At 40.3% G+C, this 25,530-nt stretch overlaps 1 protein-coding gene across 1 annotated transcript in view; it reads right to left on the minus strand.

The window, feature by feature from the left end:
• Positions 1-824: 824 nt before the first annotated feature.
• Positions 825-25,530, minus strand: part of LOC114263412 (protein MICRORCHIDIA 6) — a 37,137-nt gene continuing 12,431 nt past the window's right edge. Inside the window, 13 exon segments of the mRNA XM_082866428.1 lie at positions 825-1,430; positions 2,334-2,432; positions 2,711-2,753; positions 2,950-3,038; positions 6,997-7,103; positions 7,515-7,774; positions 8,200-8,311; positions 8,468-8,519; positions 8,891-8,983; positions 9,954-10,100; positions 10,181-10,282; positions 10,364-10,462; positions 11,679-11,813. Of these exon segments, the coding sequence (XP_082722554.1) occupies positions 1,422-1,430; positions 2,334-2,432; positions 2,711-2,753; positions 2,950-3,038; positions 6,997-7,103; positions 7,515-7,774; positions 8,200-8,311; positions 8,468-8,519; positions 8,891-8,983; positions 9,954-10,100; positions 10,181-10,282; positions 10,364-10,462; positions 11,679-11,813 (1,347 nt within the window). The 3' untranslated portion in view covers positions 825-1,421.

Genomic DNA, 25,530 nt, shown 5'->3' on the forward strand with positions numbered 1-25,530 from the left:
AAAAAAAAAATGTTTAAAATTTTAAAAATATTCACTAAAAACAAAAAAATACGAAAATCAAAAAACTCAGTTTTCAAATAACTAAATCTAAAAAACTCAAACCAAATACACTGAATACTTTTTAAACAATTATATTGACATTTTGAAAAAAATTGTATTTTATAGAAAAAAAATTTAGTTAACCAAACAAACATTTTACTTTTTTTTAATAAAAAAATTACATAATAAATATATAAAGTATAGAGTGAGTGGAAGGGGGAAAAAAAAAAAGAGTTGAATTTAATTTGAAAGGTAACAACTGTTTGGAGTTGCTGTAGATTGAACCTGCGCAGAGGCGTGACAAAACAAATGCACTACCATTTGAGCTACAGAGAACTCAAGTTTTATTTTGATCACATTTTAATATATTTTAAAAGTTCTCTTAACAAAGCGTGGTTTGAAACAACATTTTCTTCATATGCACAATGAAAGCGCGGTTTGGAACCACATTTTCTTCGGAAAACAAATTTACCTTAAAAGCATGATTTGGAACCACGTTTTCTTAATTAAAAACGTGTTTTTGTAATAACGCTTTCACTATTCATCAAATTTTCTACTCCAAACAGTAAAAGCGTGATTTGTAATACTGCTTTAGCCTAATTTGAAAATTCCGTCCAGACTAGGCCTAGTTTGAGAATTAAGATAGTAATTTGGCTTAATATGAAAAAAGCCCCCGACACATGTCCGGACGCATTATATTACTTATATAATTTTTTTTTTTGAATTGGATAAGCTGTACAGACTAGGATACATATTAGTTCATTGCTTAAACAGTATAAAACACATTACAAATTTGAAATTTGAATAACGCAACTGTCAAAAGTTATTAGTAAAACCATCTGCTTCTAGAATCTTTGTAATCAACTTGTGCACTTTAATTGTTACTATTTTTTAATTTTACCATGATGAGAGCTTACTTGTGCACTTTAATTCCATATTTTTACATATATATATATATATATATTTTTGTCTTTCTATATCAACAAAAACACCCCCAGTAGGGCTAGACAAAAACCACTGCTCATGAACACCTCACCATGACCCTGGCAAGTTTGTAACACCAGAAACATGAAAAGTTACACTTGAATTCACATGCCTTCACTGTCACATTCTTCCTAGTGATTTTGGAATTTCCTTGCTCGGGACAATTTGCATGGCTGCCTCTTCTGTGACAGCCGACAATATCATCGTCAAAATATTTTTGCCTGCTTTTCTTCAGACAAAAGCCGGGCATGGTTGCACTTTGTTATAATCAGTCTTTGCTTCATTCTGAGCAATGTCATGGCCTCATCCACACACCAAATCCATTTTGCCTACTTCTTTGCTAGAAAACATGACTATTCAGCATTTCTCTCCATCTTTGCAGGCATGCACAGCGATAACTAACGAACCTACACAAAAAAATGGTCGTGAATATCATCAACAGGCAACTCCAAAAAGTAAATTAATTAAAAAAAAAAATGTAAAACTAGACCTTGTCCGTCATTGTGACCAATCAATTTTTTTATTCTAAACTACTTATTCACACAAGCAAATGGATTCTCAATACCTAGAAGGTCCAACAAAGTTGGTGTTGGTGTGCAAAAAAATCATTGTTGGGTTTCGTGGGTGGAGAGAGAGAGAGACATGACCCAATTGCAAGATCTAGTTGGTGAGGAGAGGAGAGGTGGTGATGGGGTGCTTAAGTTGGCAGAGGAAAGCCCAAGTGCATAGAAGATTTTCACATAATAGCACACAGATGTGAGACAAAAGATGGGTCTCACCCCTTTTGTCTCACATATGTGTCCCATTATGTGAAAATCTTCTTATTTCCTAGCATAGTTGAGAGAAAAGAAGTGGTGCTTATGGGCGGTAGTGAGGCATTCAGTTTGGCACAAAAAGAGAGGAGGTTTCCATGAGGTGGTTGTTTGGTGATGATAGTGGTGTAATTGAGAGTTCAATCATGGTGGTGGTCATAGAAACTGTTAGGTCCAGTAAAAGTAGAGAGAACGAGGAAAAATGTTGGTGACAAAAAAATTATTTGTCTGGACACATATGATATGAAAGGTGGAATGACTTTCATATTTTATTCTTTTGACTGATTATGACTTTTAAGCAGGATAAAGTAGGAATTTCAAAATTTTATAGCATGACATCATCATATTCTATGGCTCTTGTTTCCAAATAAGGGGTTCATGTTCTAATAACAGAGGGTTCTAATAACATAGGGTGATAACTGTAATTTACACAATTCTAAACGCACACGCTTTCAAAATGCAGTAACTTGAAGAAAAGCAAATGAAAGAAATCACTACTTTATTTTCCCCCTTGACATTTTCGAACAATTTTAATTCAGTCAACAGCCGGGCATACTCATGTTGTGCCTCTCGTAGTTCACTTGTAAGCCCTGTCACCTGCACAAACAAAATTAACATTTCTCGTTAAATTTATTCTTCACCTTTTGCTTCTCAACAACTCTGTTCTGAAAGACCGAATTTTGCCTTCGAAGCTTCAGGAGGAAATGTCGAAGCATCAATCATTGGTACAGTGATCAGACACTCACTTCCAACACATCAAGTGAAATGCTAGATGTTTTAACTACTATCATAACTAAAAAAATTCAAGAATTGTAAATATTAACAACCAACTACAGGCTTCTACAATATACTAGTGCAGATTAGTTTGAAGTAACCTTGAGATTAAGTTCTTCCTCCCTCTTCTCATATTCCAAGCATCTGAAGAAAAAAAATAAATAAATAAACACAAGTAACAAAATTTCCAAAATATGACCAAAACATCAATAAACTATCCACATGATTTATGGAAACTACATGGTCAAGTAAAACTATGCCCAGCCAAAAAATGGAAAACAACACATATAGTCAAGCAAAACCAAAATACCGTCATAAAATTAAGTTTTAAGACACTCACTGTGCTCGGAGTCTCCTCGTTTCTTGCATCAGGTTTTTGGCCACCGGATCTTCCAACTGATTTCCAGTAGTATGGACAGCCTCCTGAAGCTGAAGAAAGTAAAAGTAATTTTTTTGGTCAGAAGATGGCTTCATATCATAACATAATGCAAAGAAAATAACTTCAGCATTAGATTTTTCTTGGTGAAGAATGTAATAGGGTGCAAGAAATTTGATACCAAGATGCAAATTGAGGGAAGTTTAATGCTCCATCTATATGATCAATGAAGCAATAAAGAAGGTAAGAAAAAATGGAAAAAGTATCCATGGAAATGGAAGTTTCTTTTTCCTCCTATTCGGTTGAGTAAGAAGGAAAGAGTTACGGTAGTGTACTTGGCTTTCAGCTTCATTAGAGTTTAAAAAGTTTCAAAGACCTTTTCAATTAAGTTAATTGAAGAGCCGCAATGCACTTCATACCACAGTAAACTGTATTAACGAGGCCAATAGTGTCTTTGCAGTAAGAGGTAATTTGCTGTCCCAAATACACAATAAACAACCAGGAAGTGCACAATTTAGCAGCACTGTTTCATAATAATAATTTGAGACAACATAAATTACAACAAATGAGTGGAGTGGGCATCCAGAGTCTGAAGATATAAGAATTTTTTTTATTTTTTATTTTTTTAATTTGGTTGGGGGCAGGGGAGCTTCCACATAAAAAGCAGTTACCATAAAACAAGACTAAAATGCAAGCACGGGCATCCATATTGTAGAAATTTGATGTATAGAGAAATAGAGAGAATGAATTATGTATTATTGATTGATATAATGTTCTATTTGTTACAATGATTCATGATTCCTATATATAGAAGAGGGTGAGTGTGTAGTAGGTAAGTAGTATGTGAAGTGGAGGTGGTAGTGGTGTAGTGGGTTAGGTTTAGTGGAGTAGGTGAGGTGGTAGTGGTGTAGTGGGTTAGGTTTAGTGGAGTAGGTTTAAGTGGGTGAAGTAGGTGATAGGTTTTAACAGCCCCCCGCAAACTCAAGGGGGATAGGAACTAACCAACTTGAGTTTGGAGAGAGTTACAAAACAAGAAAATACATAAAAATAAAAGAGGATAGGTGACACTGTATGGTCGTGTCAGACCATTGGTGAAGACACTGGATGGTGGTGTCATAACGTTGTAGAGGACACGGTATGGGGGTGTCATAACGTTGTAGAGGACACTGTATGGTGGTGTCAGACCGATGTAGAAGACAGTTTATGGGGTCATGTCGGACCGTTGTAGCAGACACTGTGTGGTCGTGTCAGACCGATGTAGAAGACAGTTTATGGGGTCATGTCGGACCGATGTAGAAGACAGTTTACGGGGTCATGTCGGACCGTTGTAACAGACACTGTTGTGACAGTTGTTGTGACAGTTTACGGAGTCTTGCTGGACCCTTGTAGAAACTAACCGGAATCAATGTCGGGACAGTTTACAGAGTCTTGTCGGACCCTTGTAGAAACTAACCGGAATCAATGTCGGGACAGTTTACAGAGTCTTGTCGGACCCTTGTAGAAACTAACCGGAATCTATGTCGGGACAGTTTACAGAGTCTTGTCGGACCCATAAAGGAGCTAACCGGAATCAATGTCGGGACAGTTTACAAAGTCTTGTCGGACCCATAAAGGAGCTAACCGGAATCAATGTCGGGACAGTTTACAGAGTCTTGTCGGACCCTTAAAAAGTCGCACCCTCAAAAGGTGTGCCCAATCTTTCAAAAAGGCGTGCCATCAAAAGGCGTGCCCAATCCATAAAAAGGCGTGCCATCAAAAGGCGTGCCCAATCCATAAAAAGACGTGCCATCAAAAGGTGCGCCAGACACGCGGCGATGCACGTGATCGACAGTGCGCGTGTCGGCCTCTTCGTCATGTGCTATATAAATGAAGGCGGAGGCTGAGAGAACATGTGGAAATCAAACCAGTCTGAAACCTCTGAAAAAACTCTTCGTGGGCTGAGAGAGATACACTGGTAACACTCTGTAAACACTCTGTAACCAACCCATCTCTGAAACACTCAGCAACCATAACATGGCCTCTTCTTCCCGTCCAGCTACCCAGAACATGGCCTCCTCTTCCCGTGGTCTGCTTACGCTCTTTCCAGAACTGAACGAGTCCACAAGAGAAATAACTGGTGCGGTGGCCAGTGAACCCCAACTAAACACTTCTGGGTTTGCTCCTTTGAACTTTCCGATGCGGTCGGTGGAGCAAAAAATGGCGGTGCAAACTGATATTGAGGCCAATCAGTATACTCTGAAGTCATGTGTGGAAACCATGACTGCGGTTACAAATTTGTCGAACCGGCTGCAGAGTAGGGCAAATGAGGTGCAGCAGTTAAACGCCCAACTGGCTCTGCTCCAACGCATGTATAAGGATGCGCGAGCAGAGTTAAGTGTGCTAAAGGCGGAAAATAAGGAGCTGAAGCGGAAGGCCACCGTGATGTTCCGATTTGGAGGTCCGCCATATGCTGCAGTAGAGGAGTATGGTGGAGTGATCGTGCCCAGTGGAGTGGGAAACACGGAGGCAACACGGTCAAGGGCCGCCCAGGACGGAGGCAAGAAGAAAAGACCGGCGGCAGAGTAGAGAAGAAAAATCCCACCTGTGAATGTGGGTGTTTGTTTGTTTGTTTGTTTGTTTGTTTTTTTTTTTTTTTTTTTTTTTTTTTTTTTTTTTTTTTGTATGTGAAAACATGGTGATCGGGGTGAGCCCTGACATGAATAAAATGAGTTTGGTGTGCAGATCTTCCTGCGTCTTTTTTTGTTTTTGTTTTTGTTTTTTTTTTTTTTTTTTTTTTTTGTTTTTTTGTTTTTTTTTTTAAAGAAAAGAAAATTGAAGAGAAGTGTGTGAATGTGAAAGTAATAAAAAATTAAAAAAGAAATGGGAGATTTAAAGTTGTGGGCGGGTGTGTTGGTTGTTTTTCAAAAGATGGAGTAAAAAAGTTGAGTGGGGAACATGAGTGTGTGGAAAGAATGAAAAAGAAAAAGGATGGGTTGGATTTGTACAAAATAATAATAAAATAAATGAGTGGAGAAGGTTGGAAAAGGGAAGAGAAAAAGAAAGAAAGGCAAAGTATTGGTTTGTTTTGGATTCCAAGTAACAATGGAGAGAAACACTCTGGTGAGGAAGCCTCACACATCCACTGCGTGCTCACGGCTTTGAAGAGACCCACTTTCCAGAACTTCGACCACTGCAAGCACTCCACCTTCTTCAGATGTCAATGCTGTTCTGCCCTCATCAAAACCCACTAAAGATTCCATAAGTGTGGAAGGTCCAGCCAGTACATCTCCACTTGTAGATACCATTACAGGGTCAACGACTAAAGCTCTAACTGGGAACTGCTTGAGACAGTGATGAAGAACCTTGACTATGCCAATGGAAGGAAGCATGCCTGTTTTCACAATATCAACATTCATGTCAAACAGCACGGACTTTAATTGCTCTGCAACAAAATCCTCGGGCACAATGTTCACACCCTGAACTCCAATGGTGTTCTGAGCAGTGACAGCTGTGATCACAGTGGAACAGTACACTCCACGGGCTGCACAAGCCTTGAGAGGGTTATGATTTGTATAGGGAAATGAAATCCGGCGGGCGGTCAAGGCAAGGTTGCCGCCCGCCGGAAGGCGAAGAACACCAAGAGCTTAACCTATAGCTCTGATACCATGTAGAAATTTGATGTATAGAGAAATAGAGAGAATGAATTATGTATTATTGATTGATATAATGTTCTATTTGTTACAATGATTCATGATTCCTATATATAGAAGAGGGTGAGTGTGTAGTAGGTAAGTAGTATGTGAAGTGGAGGTGGTAGTGGTGTAGTGGGTTAGGTTTAGTGGAGTAGGTGAGGTGGTAGTGGTGTAGTGGGTTAGGTTTAGTGGAGTAGGTTTAAGTGGGTGAAGTAGGTGATAGGTTTTAACACATATCATAAATGATTCGGTTCCACGTAATTTTCATGAGTTTATATTTAGGTGGCAGTCTAATGATCATTGTCAAGGAAATGAACACCGCTGATTCCCAAACACAAACCTCCATTTCCTGATCTGACCCAGTATCAATTAAGTTGATTGCTGCCCTCCTTTTCACCTTTTCAGCTTGCGCTAAATGATGATGTTCTTTCCTCTTTAATTGTTCTCCTGTGCAGGTACAAAAGAATTGTATGGTAGAAAGATTGGAAAGGTTGGTGACTTACAGAACAAATATTCTACTTCATTTCAAGGCTTTATTACACTGACCTCCCCTGAGGTTTTGAGCAAATACAGTAAGCCTCACAATTTTGGCATAATTACATTGAGTTTCCTTAAGGTTTTAGTTCATGTAACACTTGGTTCCCTTTTCATCAATAATTCATTGGTCATATGGATGGAAAAACGAAATTGTTAATCTCTTTTACACTGAAATGTATATTTTTCCTTGTTTATCATGGTGTCTTTACACCATCTACTAAAAAGGAAGTCGGCGTAATTTTGCCAAAACTATGGGCCTTCTTGTATTTTTTTGAAACCTCAAGGGAGGTCAGTGTAAGTTACCCTTATTACAACATTTACCTTGATGGGAATTTCTTTGAAAGTTGGGTAACGATTGTCCGGGGCTTCCTTTTAAGAAACTCGAGGAAACAGCTCCTGGATACCGACGAGCTAGGCCTGCTGGTGCTGCTCTTGTAGCATCACCTACAGATGAGGTACTGTTCAACACAACAGGTTGGTGCAAACCGTTGTGTGGTCTACCATCAGCTGACAACATAGAAGGCATTGGTTCTCGAGGCTTTTTCTTAACCTGGTACCCAATGAGTCCACAATGGTAATCCCTGCAAAGTTCATCAACGAACATCATCTCTTTATTATGTATCCTAAAATAAACTCTCTGAATTTTTTCCTCCGCATACTTCGAAGGTGCAAGCACGAATTAAAACAAGTTTAAAAAAATGAAAAATAAATAAAAATAAAACAGAAAGGAGTCATCACCAGAAATGGAATTCTACTTAAAGATCAATAATTTTAAGTTGAAGAAGAAAGAAAGAAAGAAAAGCTCCAGAGAATAATTCTACAGAACAATGAAATAAACTTCAATCAAATTATACAAATGCAATACATGAACTAAGATGCTATTTTGATTAAACAAGAAAAAATGGAAGGCCAACAGTCCCAAACTGATTTAGCTATTATAAGACTCCATAATTGCACATACATAAAAATCCTTTAAATGTGATAACATGCCGAACATATAGCTTACCAGTATTCCCATGTCATTTCCTTCAAGCGGTTTTCAAGCTTTTGAAAAACAGAAGTTTTCTCAAAATCTTGCTTATTGTGAGTAGGCTCAATAAAATTTGCTTCCAGTACACCTAAAAGAATCAGAAGTCACCAAAATTCTAATTACTATATAGAAATAACCTTTCAATATGTATATGTACATAAAAGAAGGAAAGAAACAAACAACCATAACAATAATTTGAAACCAAAATCGATAAAATATAACAAGTGCTTTAGAAGCTTCTCACCAACAACCCCTCTGCATCTCTTGTCATTGTAGCTTACAATATGCCAAAATGGCTGCAAAGAAAAAGAAGAGCACAATAAAGTGAAAGTGGGATTTTTTTTAGAGCTTTAGAGTCTAGAATCTGCCAGGCAAAAACTTTCTTCTCAAGAAAATCATAAATGGAAAGCCCATTTTGCATTTTAATCTTAGGAAGAATGAGCAAAAGAACTTTGCAACAGATGTAAATCCAGACAAGGTAGGCTAAGACTTAATCCAGATTCCTAGTTACGCTGATCAACATTCATCAAATCACATTTTGCATTTTAATCTTAGAAGGCAATGAGTGAAAGAATTGCGCAACAGATGTAAACATATGCTAGTAACATAATCCAATACTAAAGTACTAACACACCAAAATAAATAAATAAAGAACAAAACTAGTCACCAGTATTAAACGGTTCTTGTGGTAGACATTGAAGCCATGGACATTCACATGTGGAGCTTCCTTCAGAAACCCTATTGTTGTGATCACAGAACCCTGCACAGTTAAACCAAATATTAGTACGGTGAATGATAAATATCACAGATCTGCAATACATGCATTTGGGATAAGCATCCAACCATTGTAAAAGAAAGACTTGCTTCAAGTTGCATACACCTAGATCCTAAAAGACATACATAAAGAGGGAGATAGCACAAGGTTTGACAGAACTAGTAAGGAGAGAGTTTATAGGTACATTAAAGCATGCCCCTTAGACGCCCTCAAGAAGAGTCTCAACCCAAGCAAGTGGTCAAAAATCATCTTCTTTGAGGGTTCTCTCTTTTTGGGTTGTTATCCCTCTAGGTATTCTCTTGTTCTTGGATGTGCCTTGCTTAGGTCTCCTCTTCCAGGTCAAAAGATTGTGTTCTCTCTCTCTCTCACCTCACACACACACACACACACACACACACACACACACACGTCCTTTTCATATTTAAACTTCCTCTTCCTCCTTGAAAAAACCTAAACATTGTCAAACTACTAAAAATGAAAATTTTAGCATAAAACCTTAATTCGGTTGTCTTGCTTGACAAGTATATTTTGTATACTAACAGAAATCTGGAGTGTGCAACCTGTTCCTAGTGACCTAATTCATGTTAGTCATGTAGTTGAAAAGAGGAAAAACAAAAACAAAAACAAAAACAAAAACAAAAACAAAAAAAACAAAACAAACGAATCAAATTACTCTAACCTTCAGGTTATGCCATGGATGACTTCAAAAGGATTATTGTGACTGAGATGGACATTGATACAGCCATGACTATCTTTAAATGAGTGATTCTTTAAAAACAACATAAATCACAGACATTTCCGAATCAACTTGACAATTAAGATGAGATCCAAAAGGAGGTGACATTGAACTTTTAGGATCACAAAAAAAAAAAAAAGTTTTCCCAAAATTGGATAAGTAAATAAGAGGATAAAGACAGTTCACAACTAAATAGGAATTCAAATAATTTAAAACAACCTCCACACATCCACCACTATGAGGTCTGTACAAGATGAATTCTGGAAATTTGAGATCACTGGCAATATTATGAAGCTGAACAACTTGACCACGCAATACTATTCTGAAATTTTCAGGTACTCGCAAGTATAAGATGGACAAATATACCTGCGAACAGTGAGAGGATGGAATTTAGCAAGAGTTTAACACATGCATAATTAAACACAAGCTCTAAATCATAGACTCACACGGAGGGAATAGTGGAGTTGGTTAGCCATGTGCTGTTCAGTCATTGTCAACCGATTGTTACCCTTCCCCATATGTTTGGCATCCCCCCTTAAACGAATATCCTGCAACCATCATTTCACAATTAGTACAATCCAAAATATATTTTAAAAAAGAAACAGACAGGAGAAGGAAATTATTCTAACCACAGGATCTGAGTCAAAATCTAGCTCCATAGTACCCTCGCCGTTTAACCATAAATTGTAGATGATGACCTTTGTGCCACGGTACCCAATGTCATCAAACTGCACATTGGATTGAAAACCCCATGAAATAAAGTTAACAAAAGAAATGATAGCTATTTAATATTTTGCCCGGCCATTAACTTCAAGGCCCCAAGTTAGTCGAGGCGTGCATAAGCTGGCCCCAGATACCCGGTTATCAAAAAATAAATTTATTAATTAAATTAAATCAAATATTTATGCTACCAATACAGCAGAATCATCCAAGGAACTGTCTTACACTATTCCATAAATCAATATCAAAATCAAGATGCACACATGCACATGCATTGCATTTATGTATGCACACACTATATTCCATTTGTCTTTACATTTGGCATTTACGTATTTACAATGCATTGCAATGGTTGCTGTCCTGTTTCTCAATAAAAGTTCCATGTCCATGGCAACTTCTCAAATCTTTTCAGAACAAAGTTTTGGATTTGATCAAATAGCCAAGAAGAACTCAAGTCACAAAAAACATAAAGACAAATGGAGAGATCAACAGATGAATTTGAAGATTCAATTACAGTCCCAGATCACTCCTAGTTCAAAGGCCATAAGGCCCACATCAAGGAAACAACTTCATTGACTTTGTCCATTAATCTTTACTCTCTTGCCAAAACATTAGTCTCGATTGGTCTCGTTCAACTACAAAGTCTCAGTCACTTGCATGTGCACATGTGCTTTTGTGATTGCAAGGTTGTTTGGTCCAGTGCATTGCCGGTTAAAGCTTGCATCAAGTTCACTACGAATCTCTTGTTCAGTTAATAGAATGTTACAAAAGAGATGTCCTTTCCCCATGGAGCTGTTGAAAGACCAGAAAAAGGAACTTTCAAGTGATATCTTTCCTTTTCTTTTTTTGATAAATAAAGATTTAATCCATAAGATCATATGACAAACTTTAGTCCAGGATACCAATTTAATTATGTGTTGCTATTTAGAGTTCCAGTGAGTGCGGCAAATAAAATTGAGAAACTAATGAGAGATTTTTTGTGGGAATGTAGTGGGAAGGAAGTGGTGAAGTGAAAAGAACCATTTGATTAATTGGGATGTGATTTCTCTCCCTAAGTGTATAGGGGCTCTTGTTTTGGGGCATATTGTAGAGAAAAATATTGTCTTGCTTAGTAAGCGGTTATCAAAATTTCCTGTCGAGTGCAATTCTTTATGGTATACTATCATTAAAAAAACCATTAGAGTAATATATAAACAAATAAATAACAACAAAGCAGAGGCTTACTTGTTGCAGAAGTTCTGCTTCTGTTGAATATGGAGACCACTGCAATAGCATGGAAAGATTAGACATGAAATGTTCTTTACCACAACGGTCTAAAGTTTCCAATTTGCCAGTACATATATTAACCTCATAATCCACCTGCAATTTATACAAGAAGTTTGGGGTTTAATGCATGTAATGTATGGTAATCAACTTAGGATATTAGGAATATATATCCTGCAGCTGCAAACATAAAATCAAAATCCAATGGCCGATAGCAGATAACAATCCACAAAACAGAAAACTACAGCACAGTGCCAGGGGTTAACAACCTAATTTTTTATTATGCCCCCCAACCACTTAATATGTGGCTAAACATAATTGCCCAAATTGGTTCTTATTGTTTCAATGGATTATCAAAATGTGGGAAACCCAAATAAATAACATGTATATATGTAGCAACTAAAGAATCGGCTCAACTTTTGATCTCCAAGGCAGAGCCCCAAGATGGCATCTATGGCATGTACATGTAACAATACACACATACAGTTCATTAGCAAGCAACTATGGAACATGAATATGGACACAGCATATTAATACGATACAATACGGATATGTTGATGTGACAAAACCTAAAAAAATAGGATATGTGTGAGACCAGATATGTGTGTGGCTAGATAAGTTCACAAAATATATATTTATAATTTTTTAGTATTAATACACATAAGCTCAAATAATGGTGAGAAATCATTCCTTAGAAATTAGATATTAGTTTACAAGCCAGTAGCCAGTTTACACCATTCTTTACGAACTAGATACTAGTTTAAGAGCTAGTAGCCAGTTTACTGTGTAATTTTCAATAGGTCCTATATGTTAAAATAAGAAATAGTAGAATAAAAAATAATTGATTGTATTCTTATTTAGTCCCTTGATTGGTGTAATGGCTGGACCATATATTATGCCTTATGGCACTCCTGTAATTGCAGAGAATTATCAATATAAAAGGGAATGAAGTCTAACTCATTTCTTAACTCTTTCTTTTCTCTAAACCTACATGGTATTAGAGCCTCATTAGGAGGTACCTAAAGTCAATCACAACCTCCTTCTCTTCCACCGCAAGACTACCCAGGCCACCCAAACCCTTGCCTGGGATAGTCGGCAGCCCTCTCCTAATTGTAAAGAGCCGTCGTGGTCTCCTGGTGGCCTTTTCCTATTTGTAGAAAGCCGTCGTGGTCTCCTGGTGGGTCACCCAGGCCCTTTAGTGGCTATCGCTTGCTCCCAGAAAGCCGTCGTGGTCAATTGGTGGGTCGCCTAGGCCCTTTGGTGGCTGTCGCTTGCTCCTGGGTGTTCGACTAGGGCCATCGTGGCCTCCTCGCCGGTCGCCTAGGGCCTTGGGTCCTCTCTGGGTGGTCGGCTAGCCTCATGAATGGCCCTGGTCTGATCTTGGTCGTTTCTGGTCTTTGTCGTGGGTGGTCATCCTTGTCGTGATTGCCTTTTGTCCTGTTTGGACTGTTTACATTTTTTAAATTAAAAAAAAAAAATGCAGTAAAAAAAATAGAAAAAGAAAAAAAAAGGTTCTTTTCTTTCTTCTTTATGTTTTCATAGGAGAAGTTGTGTCTTTCCTTCCACTCATCTTCCGGGTTTGTGATTGGCATCGTGTTTGAGGCATAGTTAGTGGAGTCTCCATGGTAGATTTGACCAGTGAATCTCATACCTCTCAGCCATCTTAGAGCGAGAGTTCTATTATCTCTTCCACTATGACTGATAACCTCAACTCTGGCCTTAAAATCACCACCTCTCTATTTAACGGTTAGAATTACCTAGCGTGGTTACAGAGTCTGACTATTTTCTTGAAGAGCAAAGGGATATGTTGATGGGAGGATCCAGGCACCCAGTTGTGAGAATAATATTAGTATAGTATATATTATATGAATATTATTTCCTGTTTAGGATTGGTTTGGGTTCATTTGTTTCTTATTTAGGATTGGTTTATTAGTATAGTATATATTATGTGAATATTGTTTCCTATTTAGGATTGGTTTAGGTTTATTTGTTTCCAATTTAGGATTGGTCTAGGTATATTCTTGTTTCCTATTTAGGATTAATTTAGGTTTATTCTTGTTTCCTATTTAGGATTAGGTCTAGAATTGTTATATATATCAGATGTACATGTAAGATTTTATGTATACAGAAAGAGAGAGAGAGCAAGTGAATAAATGAGATGTTATTGATATATCTGTATTGTGTATATTACAAGTACAAGGATTCCTATTATATAGGAGAGGATTTGGGAGTAGGTGAGGAGTAGGTGGGGAGTAGGTGAAGTAGGTGAGTGTGTGTGGTAGGTGGTAGTGGGTGTAGTAGGTGTAGGTTTTAACAGCCCCCGCAAACTCAAGGGGGATAGGAACTAACCAATTTGAGTTTGGAGAGAGTAACAAAACAAGAAAATACATAAAAATAAAAGAGGATAGGAGACACTGTATGGTCGTGTCAGACCGATGGTGAAGACACTGTATGGTGGTGTCATAACATTGTAGAGGACACTGGATGATTGTGTCAGACCGATGTAGAAGACAGTTTATGGGGTCATGTCGGACCGTTGTAGCAGACAATGTTGTGACAGTTTACGGAGTCTTGCTGGACCCTTGTAGAAACTAACCGGAATCAATGTCGGGACAGTTTACAGAGTCTTGTCGGACCCTTAAAGGAGCTAACCGGAATCAATGTCGGGACAATTTACAGAGTCTTGTCGGACCCATGTAGAAACTAACCGGAATCAATGTCGGGACAGTTTACAGAGTCTTGTCGGACCCTTAAAAAGTCGCACCCTCAAAAGGTGTGCCTAATTTTTCAAAAAGGCGTGCCATCAAAAGGCGTGCCCAATCCATAAAAAGGCGAGCCAGATATGATGGCGAGGCACGTGAGTGCCTTGGCTGGCGCGCCCGCTTGTCGTCTGGCGTCAAGTGGCGCGCGATACGCGTGGCTGCCTCGGCTATTTAACCAAGACGGAGGCTGAGGCTGAGGCTGAAGCTGAGACAGAAAAACCTGCGAAAATCCTTTGAAAAACCCTTTGTGTTCTGAGAGAGATACTTTGTAACACTTTGTTGCCAATCCTTCTCTGAAAGTACCAGTCGGAAATCGCTGCTTCACTGAAACACACAGCAACCCAAAAACATGGCCTCTTCTTCCCGTCCAGCGACCCAGAACATGGCCTCCTCTTCCCGTGGTCTGCTCACGCTCTTTCCAGACTTCAACGAGTCAACAAGAGAGATAACTGGTGCGGTGGCACGGGAACCTCAACCAAGCGCCTCGGAGTTTGCTCCGTTGAACTTTCCTATGCGGTCTGTGGAGCAAAGAATGGCAGTGCAGTCGGATGTGGAGGCCAATCAGTATACATTGAAGTCATGTGTGGAAACCATGACTGCGGTTACAAATTTGTCGAACCGGCTGCAGAGTAGGACAAATGAGGTGCAACAGTTAAACGCCCAACTGGCTCTGCTCCAACGCATGTATAAGGATGCGCGAGCAGAGATAAGTGTGCTAAAGGCGGAAAACAAGGAGCTGAAGCGGAAGGCCACCGTTATGTTCCGATTTGGAGGGCCGCCATATGCTGTAGTGGAGGAGCAGGGGGGAGTGAACGTGCTCGGTGGTGTGGGAAACACGGAGGCAGCATCGTCAAAGGCCGCCCAGGACGGAGGCAAGAAGAAAAGACCGGCGGAATAGGCGAAGAAGTGATGTCGGAGGGTGGCCGTCTGCAGAAAAGAAAACAAAGCTTATGGTGTTGTGTTTTTTTTTTTTTTTTTTTTTGGTGTAAAATTGTGATCGGGGTGGATCCCTGAGAGAAATAAAATATGGGTTGTTGTGCAAAGTTGGAAATTTTTTTTTTTTTTTTTTTTGAAAAGAAGGGAATCGAAAATAAATAAATAAATAAATAAATAAATAAGGGGCTGGTGATGAAATGATGAGCATGGGGATGATGAATATATAATGATGAAGAAAAATAATAAAGGTGGGAGTGGGGAACAGACTGTTAATGGGTTCTGAAACGGTGGGATGAAAAAGAAAAAAAATATATATAATAATAATAATAATAATAATAATAATAATAATAAGAAAAAAAAATGGGTCAAAGTGGGAGTGTGTGAAGAATTATTATTCTAGAGGATGGTGGAAATATATTGGGGGAAATATATTATAATAAAAATATATATATATATATATATTAAAAGAAAAGAAAAGTGGGAAATCACGTGGGTGTTGTGTGTGTGTGTGGGTGGCCCTTTTCCCTCTGCTGCTGATATGTTTTTATGTTATTTTATGAGGGTGTCCTTGAGTGGAGAGAGACAGTAGGAGCAGGGAAGTAGACAAGAATGAAATCTGCAATAATGGCCATCACCACATCCGCAAAAAAACAAATTCCAGCTCCTTAAAAAAAAATTTCCTTGTCGCTTTTGATACGCTGCAGCAGTCTTGGTGAAGAGCCCAACACCACACTGCATGAATACTTTGAACAAGAACAGATCATCAGCCAGGAGAGAGAACAACTCCCTCGAGAGAGAGAGTTTCCACTGTATGTTCTGATTCAAGCCTAGAGGCTAGACTGTTGGATAATGGTGGCAGCCCCAACCATCCAACAGCAACTGGTGCAGACCAGCAGATTGTAAATGGAAGGCAGTCTGCATTCGATGGTGCCACAGCTACAGCTGCTGGAGTCCTTGCACACCATCAGGGCTCAGTCGTCTCAAAAGAAAAGATCCAAAATCTTGTAGCAATGGGTTTTGAAAGGACACAGGTAGAAGTTGCAGTGGCAGCTGCAGATGGGGATTTAAATGTAGCGGTGGAAATTGAAGCTTGAATAATCAGCTTAGGGTATGATGAGATATCACCCTTTATTTATAAATGAAGATTAGGGTTTACAAACAAGACAATTACAAGATGATCCCTGAGGGCATAACAATGATTACAGACCATAGTGCCTTTCGGCTAATAAAATACTAAGTGACTTTCGGTGATTATAATATGCCAACACTCCCCCTCAAGCTGGTGCGAAGATATCTCTCATGCCCAGCTTGCCTAATATGTCATGAAACGGTTTATTCCCAATTCCCTTGGTGAGAATGTCAGCAAGTTGTTCACCAGACTGAACAAAAGGAGTACAAATGGTACCACTAGTGAGTTTCTCCTTAATGAAGTGGCGATCAATCTCAACATGTTTTGTCCTGTCATGTTGAACTGGATTGTGAGCAATGTTGATGGCGGCCTTATTATCACAATATAACCGCATAGAGTCCGTCTGAACAATACCTAGATCACTCAACAATAATTTGATCCATAAAAGTTCACACACACCTTGTGCCATAGCTCTAAACTCAGCTTCTGCACTTGACCTGGCAACCACATTTTGTTTCTTACTCCTCCAAGTAACTAGGTTGCCGCCGACAAATGTGCAATACCCTGAAGTTGATCTCCTATCAGTTACTGACCCAGCCCAGTCAGCATCTGTATAGGCTTCTACACGAAGGTGATCATACTTTGAAAAATACAGACCCTTACCAGGAGCAGACTTCAAATACCTCAAGATTCTCATGACAGCCTCAAAGTGAATCTGATGAGGAGCATGCATAAACTGACTAACTACACTGACAGCAACAGCAATATCAGGACGGGAGTGAGATAGGTAAATGAGCTTACCCACTAATCGTTGATAGCTCCCCCTATCCACAACTTCTCCTCCTTCATCATCTCCTCCTTCATCATCTCCCAATTTTTTATTGGGTTCCAGTGGGGTGGCACATGCCTTGCAGCCAAGCATCCCAGTTTCCTTCAACAGGTCAAGCACATATTTTCTCTGTGAGATAAATATCCCATCCTTAGAGCGAGCAACTTCAATTCCCAGAAAATACTTCAAGTTTCCCAAGTCTTTGATTTCAAACTCTTTGGCTAAGTATTTCTTCAACAGAGGTATTTCCCCACTATCATTGCCTGTAAGAACTATGTCATCTACATAAACAATAAGTGCTGTAGTCTTACCGCATGAGGAATGTTTCACAAACAATGTGTGATCTGCCTGACTTTGTTTGAAACCATATTTAAACATAGCCTGAGTGAATCTTTCAAACCAAGCCCTTGGAGACTGTTTGAGACCATATAATGACTTCTGAAGTTTGCATACTTTCCCTTCTGTTTGATGATCCTCAAAACCCAGAGGAATGTCCATATATACTTCTTCTTCGAGGTCACCATGGAGAAAAGCATTCTTGACATCAAACTGATAAAGCGGCCAATCTAGATTAGCTGCTAGAGAGAGAAGTACTCTGACTGAATTCATTTTAGCCACGGGTGCGAAGGTCTCCTGATAATCAATGCCATATGTCTGAGTAAACCCTTTTGCCACAAGTCTTGCCTTGTAACGCTCAATAGACCCATCTGCTTGGTGTTTCACAGTATATACCCATTTACAGCCCACAGGTCGTTTGCCCGTAGGTAACTCAGTCAATTCCCAAGTGCCATTCTTCCTAAGTGCTTTCATTTCCTCAATCATGGCTAGTTTCCACTCAGAGATAGCAAGAGCATCCTGAAAATGGTTAGGAATGCTAACAGAGGAAATATTGGACACAAACGCTCTATATGAGGATGACAAATGAGAGTATGATACAAACTGTGAGATAGGATGTTGAGTACAAGATCTCACACCCTTCCTTTTGGCAATAGGAACATCAAGATCAATGGACTCACGAGATTCAAAGTTACCTAGACTCTCATCAGAAGCAGGAGATGGCAGTGGAGTAGCAGAAACGGTCCCTTGTATCCAGTTAACTTGTTTTCTGTCGATGTCCCGGACATAAACATGCCCATCCTTATTCTTGGTGGTGACAGTGGGTTCTATAGTTCCAGTAGAAGAGGGGGGTGCAAGAACAACTGGTTCTACCATAGGAGGCACAGGACTCACTTCTACCATAGGAGACACAGGACTCACTTCACACCAAGGTTCCCCCGGAAATGAGGACGGTGACACCGGAGAGGACTGGGACTCAAAGAAATAGGACTGGGACTCAAAGAAAGTGACATCCATGGATACAAACCACTTACGAGAAGAAGGGTGGTAACATTTATACCCCTTTTGAGTAAGAGAATAACCAAGGAAAACACACTTGAGGGAGCGAGGGTCCAACTTACCACGAGAGGGAGAGTGATTATGGACAAAACAGACACAACCAAATATTTTGGGAGGAATAGAAAACAAGGAATGAGAACCGAGGAGGACGTGAAGCGGAACCTGTTTGTCCAAGACCTGGGTAGGGAGACGATTAATAAGATGGGCAACGGTGAGAACAGCGTCGCCCCAATAGGGTTGAGGCACGTTCATAAAAAAACACATGCACCGAGCCATGTCAAGAAGATGCCGATTCTTGCGTTCGGCCACCCCATTTTGTTGAGGGGTATTGGTGCAAGAGGTCTGATGGATAATGCCATGAGTAGAGAAATATTGTCCTAACCCAGAATCTATGTATTCCCTGCCATTATCAGAACGAAATATTTTGATAGTGGCCCCAAACTGAGTACAAATCATTTTATGAAAAGTGCGAAACACAGAGAAAACTTCACTCTTATCTTTCATGAGATACACCCAAGTAGCACGAGAAAAATCATCAATAAATGTAACAAACCAGCGATGACCTTTCACAGACAGAACACGAGAGGGACCCCAAACATCAGAATGTATTAATGAAAAAGGAACTAAGCTTTTATTCAAACTGGGAGCAAAAGAAGCTCTATGTTGTTTTCCAAGTTGACAAGACTCACAAAGAAAGTCAGACACATGATGATTTGCGAAACTAGAAGGAAATAAATGCTTAAGTAAATGAAATGAGGGATGCCCAAGACGCCGATGCCACAACCATACATCAGCGGGGGTAGTAGAAGACGTGGTGGAAGAATAAGCAAGTTTGTCCGGTTGATCTAGGAAGTAGAGACCATTTTCTGCACTACCACTGCCAATCGTCCTCCCCGTGACAAGGTCCTGAAAAAGACAATGATCAGGAAAAAACGTCACACAACAATTCAAATCCTGGGTAAGACGACTTAAGGATAACAGATTAACAGAAAACTTGGGAACATGGAGAACAGAAGATAGATGCATGGTAGGAGTGACTTGGACTAAACCTTTTCCAGAAATGGAAGAAACAGTTCCATCGGCAATCCTAACTTTGTCCTGACCTGAAGAGGGCTTATAGGCAGAGAAAAGATCAGAGGAGCCAGACATATGATCTGAGGCACCAGAATCAATAATCCAAGGCAAAGATGTATGACACAGGAAAGCACAAGGAACAGATGCTAAGTTACCTGAGCGGGCAAAGGACGAGGAAGCGGTACTGAGAGCAGTAGAAGATCGGCGGTCCAACAATTGGCGCAAAGCATCCTCCAGCTCAGTATCAGAAGCTTGGGTAACAGAAGTAGAATTAGAATCAAGGGTATCAACGGCACTAGACTGATGAGCCCGGGAATAGGAACCACGTCCTCGAGAGTGGCCTGACCGACCTCCTCGAGAACCTGACCGATCACCTCGACCCCCAGATGGAGTCCCATGAAGCTTCCAACATGTCTCACGAGTATGCCGCGGCTTCTTGCAATAATCACAGAATACAGACTCCTTAGCAGCAGACGGAGGAGGCAGGCTGAGGCCATCTCGAGGAGTAGACAGTAATGCGGAACGGTCAGTAGAGACAGGGGACATCATAGCTGACCGACGACTCTCCTCATTTTGTACATAGGCAAGTGCCTCCTGTAGTGAAGGAAGGGTGTCCATACTCAGAACTCGACCCCTAACTGGATCATACTCCATATTTAGGCCGGCCAAAAATTTAAAGACCCGTTCCCGAGCAATGAACTTCTTGTACCCGACAGAATCAGTAGGGCAAACGGGCTTATAGTCTTCCAGGTGGTCAAGGCGTTTCCAGCCGTTGGTGAGGAAAGTGAAGTACTGAAGAACAGTCTGCTCCCCCTGAAGTGTGCTCTCAATAGAGCGACGCAACTCAAATGCCTGTGAAAAATTTCCTTTGCGGGAATAGGTAATAGCCACAGCCTCCCAAATGTCCTGGGCAGTCTCCATAGACAAGTAGCCCTCACCAAGTTCTGGAACCATCGAATGGATAAGCCAACTCATAATCAAAGAGTTGGTAATCTCCCATTAGTCATAACCTGAGTCAGTGGTACTAGGTGCCTGTATCCTGCCATCAACATACCCCATCTTTCCTCTGCTTTTCAAAAACAAAGTCAAACTTTGAGACCATGCTAGGTAGTTCTGACCATTAAATAGAGAGGTGGTGATTTTCAGACTAGGGTTGGGATTCTCAGTCATGGTAGTAGGTAGAATGAGACTCTCACTCTTTGGTGTTTGAGACGAAGAGGACACACTAGTGGAATCTGTCATGGATACAATACTACCAAACCCACAACAAACTAGTAGAAATCACAAACCCGGAAGGTGGTAGTGAGATAACAGGCACAATGACCACTATAAAGACATAACAAAAAAAATTAAGAAATGATTTTTTTTTTTTTTTTTTTGAATATATATATATATATTTTTTTTTATTTCATTTTTATTTATTTATTTATTTATTTATTTTTTTAAGTTGATTTATTTATACATGTCTTTATATATAACTATATATATATCCGGCTCTATTTATATATATATATATCAGGATATATAGGTATATATATATATTTATATACCACAGTGAGATCAGAGGCTGAGGACGACGAAAAAGACGAGCGACGAAATGGCTGGAGGAGGTCGCCGAGCTGCGGTGCTGTCGGCCGAGTGACGATCGACAGAGGAGGTCGACGAGGAAGACGGCTGAGGAAGACGAGCTGAGGGGATGAGGAGATCGACTGAGGAAGACGGCTGAGGAGATCGACTGAGGAAGATCGACTGAGGAAGACGGCTGAGGAAGATCCACCCAGGTAAGCTTCGAACCCTAGAGTGTTGTTGGTGAAAAGGTCTACCAACGAGGGTGAACCGAAACCCTATAGGTTCAGCTCTGATACCATGAAGCTTGAATAATCAGCTTAGGGTATGATGAGATATCACCCCTTATTTATAAATGAAGATTAGGGTTTACAAACAAGACAATTACAAGATGATCCCTGAGGGCATAACAATGATTACAGACCATAGTGCCTTTCGGCTAATAAAATACTAAGTGACTTTCGGTGATTATAATATGCCAACAGAAATTCTAATGTCCCAACTGGGGAGTACGGTGGCGATGGAGGCCGCAGCTACAACCACACCGAAGAAGAAACCAAGAAATGGGCTCATCGACGCCATTGGCAACACTCCTTTGATCAGAATCATGATGAGATGGCTCAAGGTGGAGTAGTTACAGAGGGGAGTGCTGGGAGCACAGTTATCAGTCGTGCAACTGTGGCTCCGACCTATGGATGCAAATGCCGTGTGGTTATCCCAGATGACGTTGCTATTGAGAAATCTCAAATACTTGAAGCCCTTGGAGCTACTGTTGAAAGGGTTAGGCCAGTGTCAATTACACACAGAGACCACTACGTCAATGTTGCAAGGAGAAAGGCATTAGAAGCAGATGCCAAAGATGTTGAGCAAATTAATGGTTACACATCCGAGGGAGAGAGGATTTGGGCAATGATGGGAAGATATGTGTAGAAAATAAGCGGACTATGTTGAGGTCCGGCGGACGGCTAAGGTGAGGTTGCCGCCCGCCGGTGAAGCGTGAATACTAGGTTCTAAACCTGCTCTGATACCATGTAAGATTTTATGTATACAGAAAGAGAGAGAGCAAGTGAATAAATGAGATGTTATTGATATATCTGTATTGTGTATATTACTAGTACAAGGATTCCTATTATATAGGAGAGGATTTGGGAGTAGGTGAGGAGTAGGTGGGGAGTAGGTGAAGTAGGTGAGTGTGTGTGGTAGGTGGTAGTGGGTGTAGTAGGTGTAGGTTTTAACAGTACACATTGTATTAAAATAATTGAATATACAGTTTTATTCAGAAAACTAACATGGTATCAGAGCTTGGTTCAAAACCTAAAGGACTCGAAACCCTAGCAGCCATCTCTGATTCTAAACTCTAGTCTCACGAAGTCGACCCATCTGAGTTGGGCACTTCGTCTGGTCTTTTCGTCTAGTTTGTCTAGTCATCGCAGTTCATCATCGCAAGTCCACATCTGGTTTTTGTATGTTTCTTGGCAATTCCTTGATCTCTTGGAAAAGCAAAAAACAAATTGTCATTACTCACTCTACTGCCGAAGCTGAGTAACATGCTATGGCTCATGCTACTGCTGAAGTTGTCTGGCTTCGTTGTCTTCTCTCTAACTTAGGTGTCCTTCAGTCTTCTCCGACCTCCCTCTATTATGACAACCGCAATGCTATTCAGATTGTGCATAACACTGTCTTCCATGAGCAGACCAAGCATATTGAGATTGATTGTCACTTTATTCGTCAACATCTGCAGTCTAGCTCTATCTCGCTTCCTTTCGTCTCTTCGGCTCTGTAGCTTACTAACTTTTTTACCAAGACTCACACCACTGCTCGGTTTCAGTTTCTTCTTCGCAAACACTCAGTGTTTTCTGCCCAAACATCTTGAGTTTGAGCAGAGGTGTGAGAATAATATTAGTATAGTATATATTATGTGAATATTATTTCCTATTTAGGATTGGTTTAGGTTTATTTGTTTCCTATTTAGGATTGGTCTAGGTTTATTCTTGTTTCCTATTTAGGATTAGTTTAGGTTTGATCCATCCGGTTCGTGCGAGGGATCTTTCTCTCTCTTGTTTTGGGGAAGGTCTTTCTCTCTCTCACACCTCTATCTGACCTTGTTCTTCTCGCTAGACTTTTGGTTCTCTCTCTCTCCGGCTATGTCAATCAAAGCTCTTCATCATTGGTCTCTGGTTCTCTGCTTCGACTTGTTGGACTTTACTTCAACTTCTGGTTCTCTGGTTGGTTTCAACCCCTTAGCTTTCTGGTTATTATGATGTCTCTAGCTCCAAATGAGTGTGCCTTCTGCCATCAAAGGGGCCATTGAAAGTATCACTGTCCCAAGAAGGGATGTCTGTCTGGCTCGTATTCTCAGCAGTCTCGAACTCAGTTTTGCCCTTCTTCTCCGAGTAATTTTCAGGCTTCCGCCAGTTCTATTGCATTGCTTTAGCTCCTAATCCTGACTTGGCTTCCTTGAGTGCTTAGATTAGTCAGCTTCAGCATACACTGTCTACCTCTCAGCCATCCCCGTCTGCCTCCATTGTTTCCTCTCTTCATTCAGGTTTGCTTGAGTCTTCTTCAAATATCTCTTCGTCTGTCTAGATTTTTGACTCTGTAACCTCTCATCTTATGACTCCCCATCTCTTCTTACTTCAAAATTGAACTCCCCCTCCTTTTTCTATTACTGTTAATGCTGCTAATGGGTCTGGTATGTCTGTTACATCTGTTGCGTCTGTCTTACTGTCTACTATGTCTGTTGTCTCTATTCCATCTGTTCTTTATATTCCTCAGTTATCTGTCAGTTTATCATCTATCAGTCAGCTTGATGTCTCCGATTTTGATGTTATCTTCTTCTATTTGTTCTGTGCAGGATCAAATGTCCAAGCAGCAGATTGGGACTAGCCGTAGAGTTGGAGACCTCTATGTGGTGGAGAGCTTGCATCTGCCTATGACAACTTCTCCAACTGCTTTTTCCTCTTTTCAATTAGATTCTTTGTCCACTCCTTTCTACTTGTGGCATTCTAGAATAGAGCATTTGTCTATTATTTACGGTCTTTAGCTCAGTCAGGTATATTGGGTAAAGTTTCTCCTAGTGAACTTACTGAATGTCGGGGGTGTAAACTTGCCAAAATAACAACCTTACCTTTTATAAAAGTACTTCTCTATCTGATACTACGTTTTTTTTAGTTCATACTAATATTATTCTCACACCAGTATCGCAAACCCCCATTATGACTAGTGGGAGATCACCAATTCTCTGATTATGAGTTGGTTGATCCATTCTATGGTTCTAGAGATCGGCGAAGGCTACCTGTCTATGGACACTACCCAGGATATTTGGAAGGCTGTCACTACTACTTACTCCAGGAAGGAGAACTTCTCCCAGACTTTTGAGTTACGTCGCTCCATTGAAAGGTCAGTCCAAGGTGAGATGATTATTCTTCAGTATTTTACCTTCCTTAGCAATAAGTGGAAGCGACTTGATCACCTTCAGAACTACAAGCCTGTCTGTCCGACAGATTATGTTGGTTACTGGAAGTTTGTGGTACAAGAGCGGGTGTTCAAGCTCTTGGAAGACTTAAACGTAGAGTATGATCCAGTTCGGAGCAGAGTACTTGGTATGGATGTGCTTTCTTCTCTCTAGGAAGCCTTCACTTTTGTGCAGAATGAGGAGAGTCGCCGCTCTGCGATGCTTCCTTCTGCTACTACTGATCGCTCAGCCTTGAGTTCTGCACCCTCTCGCGATGGCGACCATGTGACTCATGGTTCTTGTTTTTCCTCTAAGAAGGATAATCTTTACTGTGACTACTGTCGTCGACCTTGCCACACACGAGAGACTTGTTGGAAGCTTGCATGGAACCCCCTCTGGTGGCCAAGGAGACCGTCCTAGTAGTCAAGGGGGTAGGTATGGTCAGTCTAGAGACCGAGGGGCCAATGCGCCAGCATATCTTTCAGACATTGTTGAGCCACCATCTTCATCTCCAGTTGTCTCCTCCGCTGCTAATGTTTCGGGGTTATCTGCCTTGGATTTTGAGATTGCTCTTCGCCACTTGCTAGACCATCGAGCCTCCACCTCTGCTACAAGTGCACCCTCTTCTTCCTTTGCCAATTCAGGTAACTTGGCTTCCTCCCTATGTG

Source organism: Camellia sinensis, chromosome 4 (genome assembly GCF_055761805.1).
Source record: "Camellia sinensis isolate YWXY chromosome 4, ASM5576180v1, whole genome shotgun sequence".
NCBI lineage: Eukaryota > Viridiplantae > Streptophyta > Magnoliopsida > Ericales > Theaceae > Camellia > Camellia sinensis.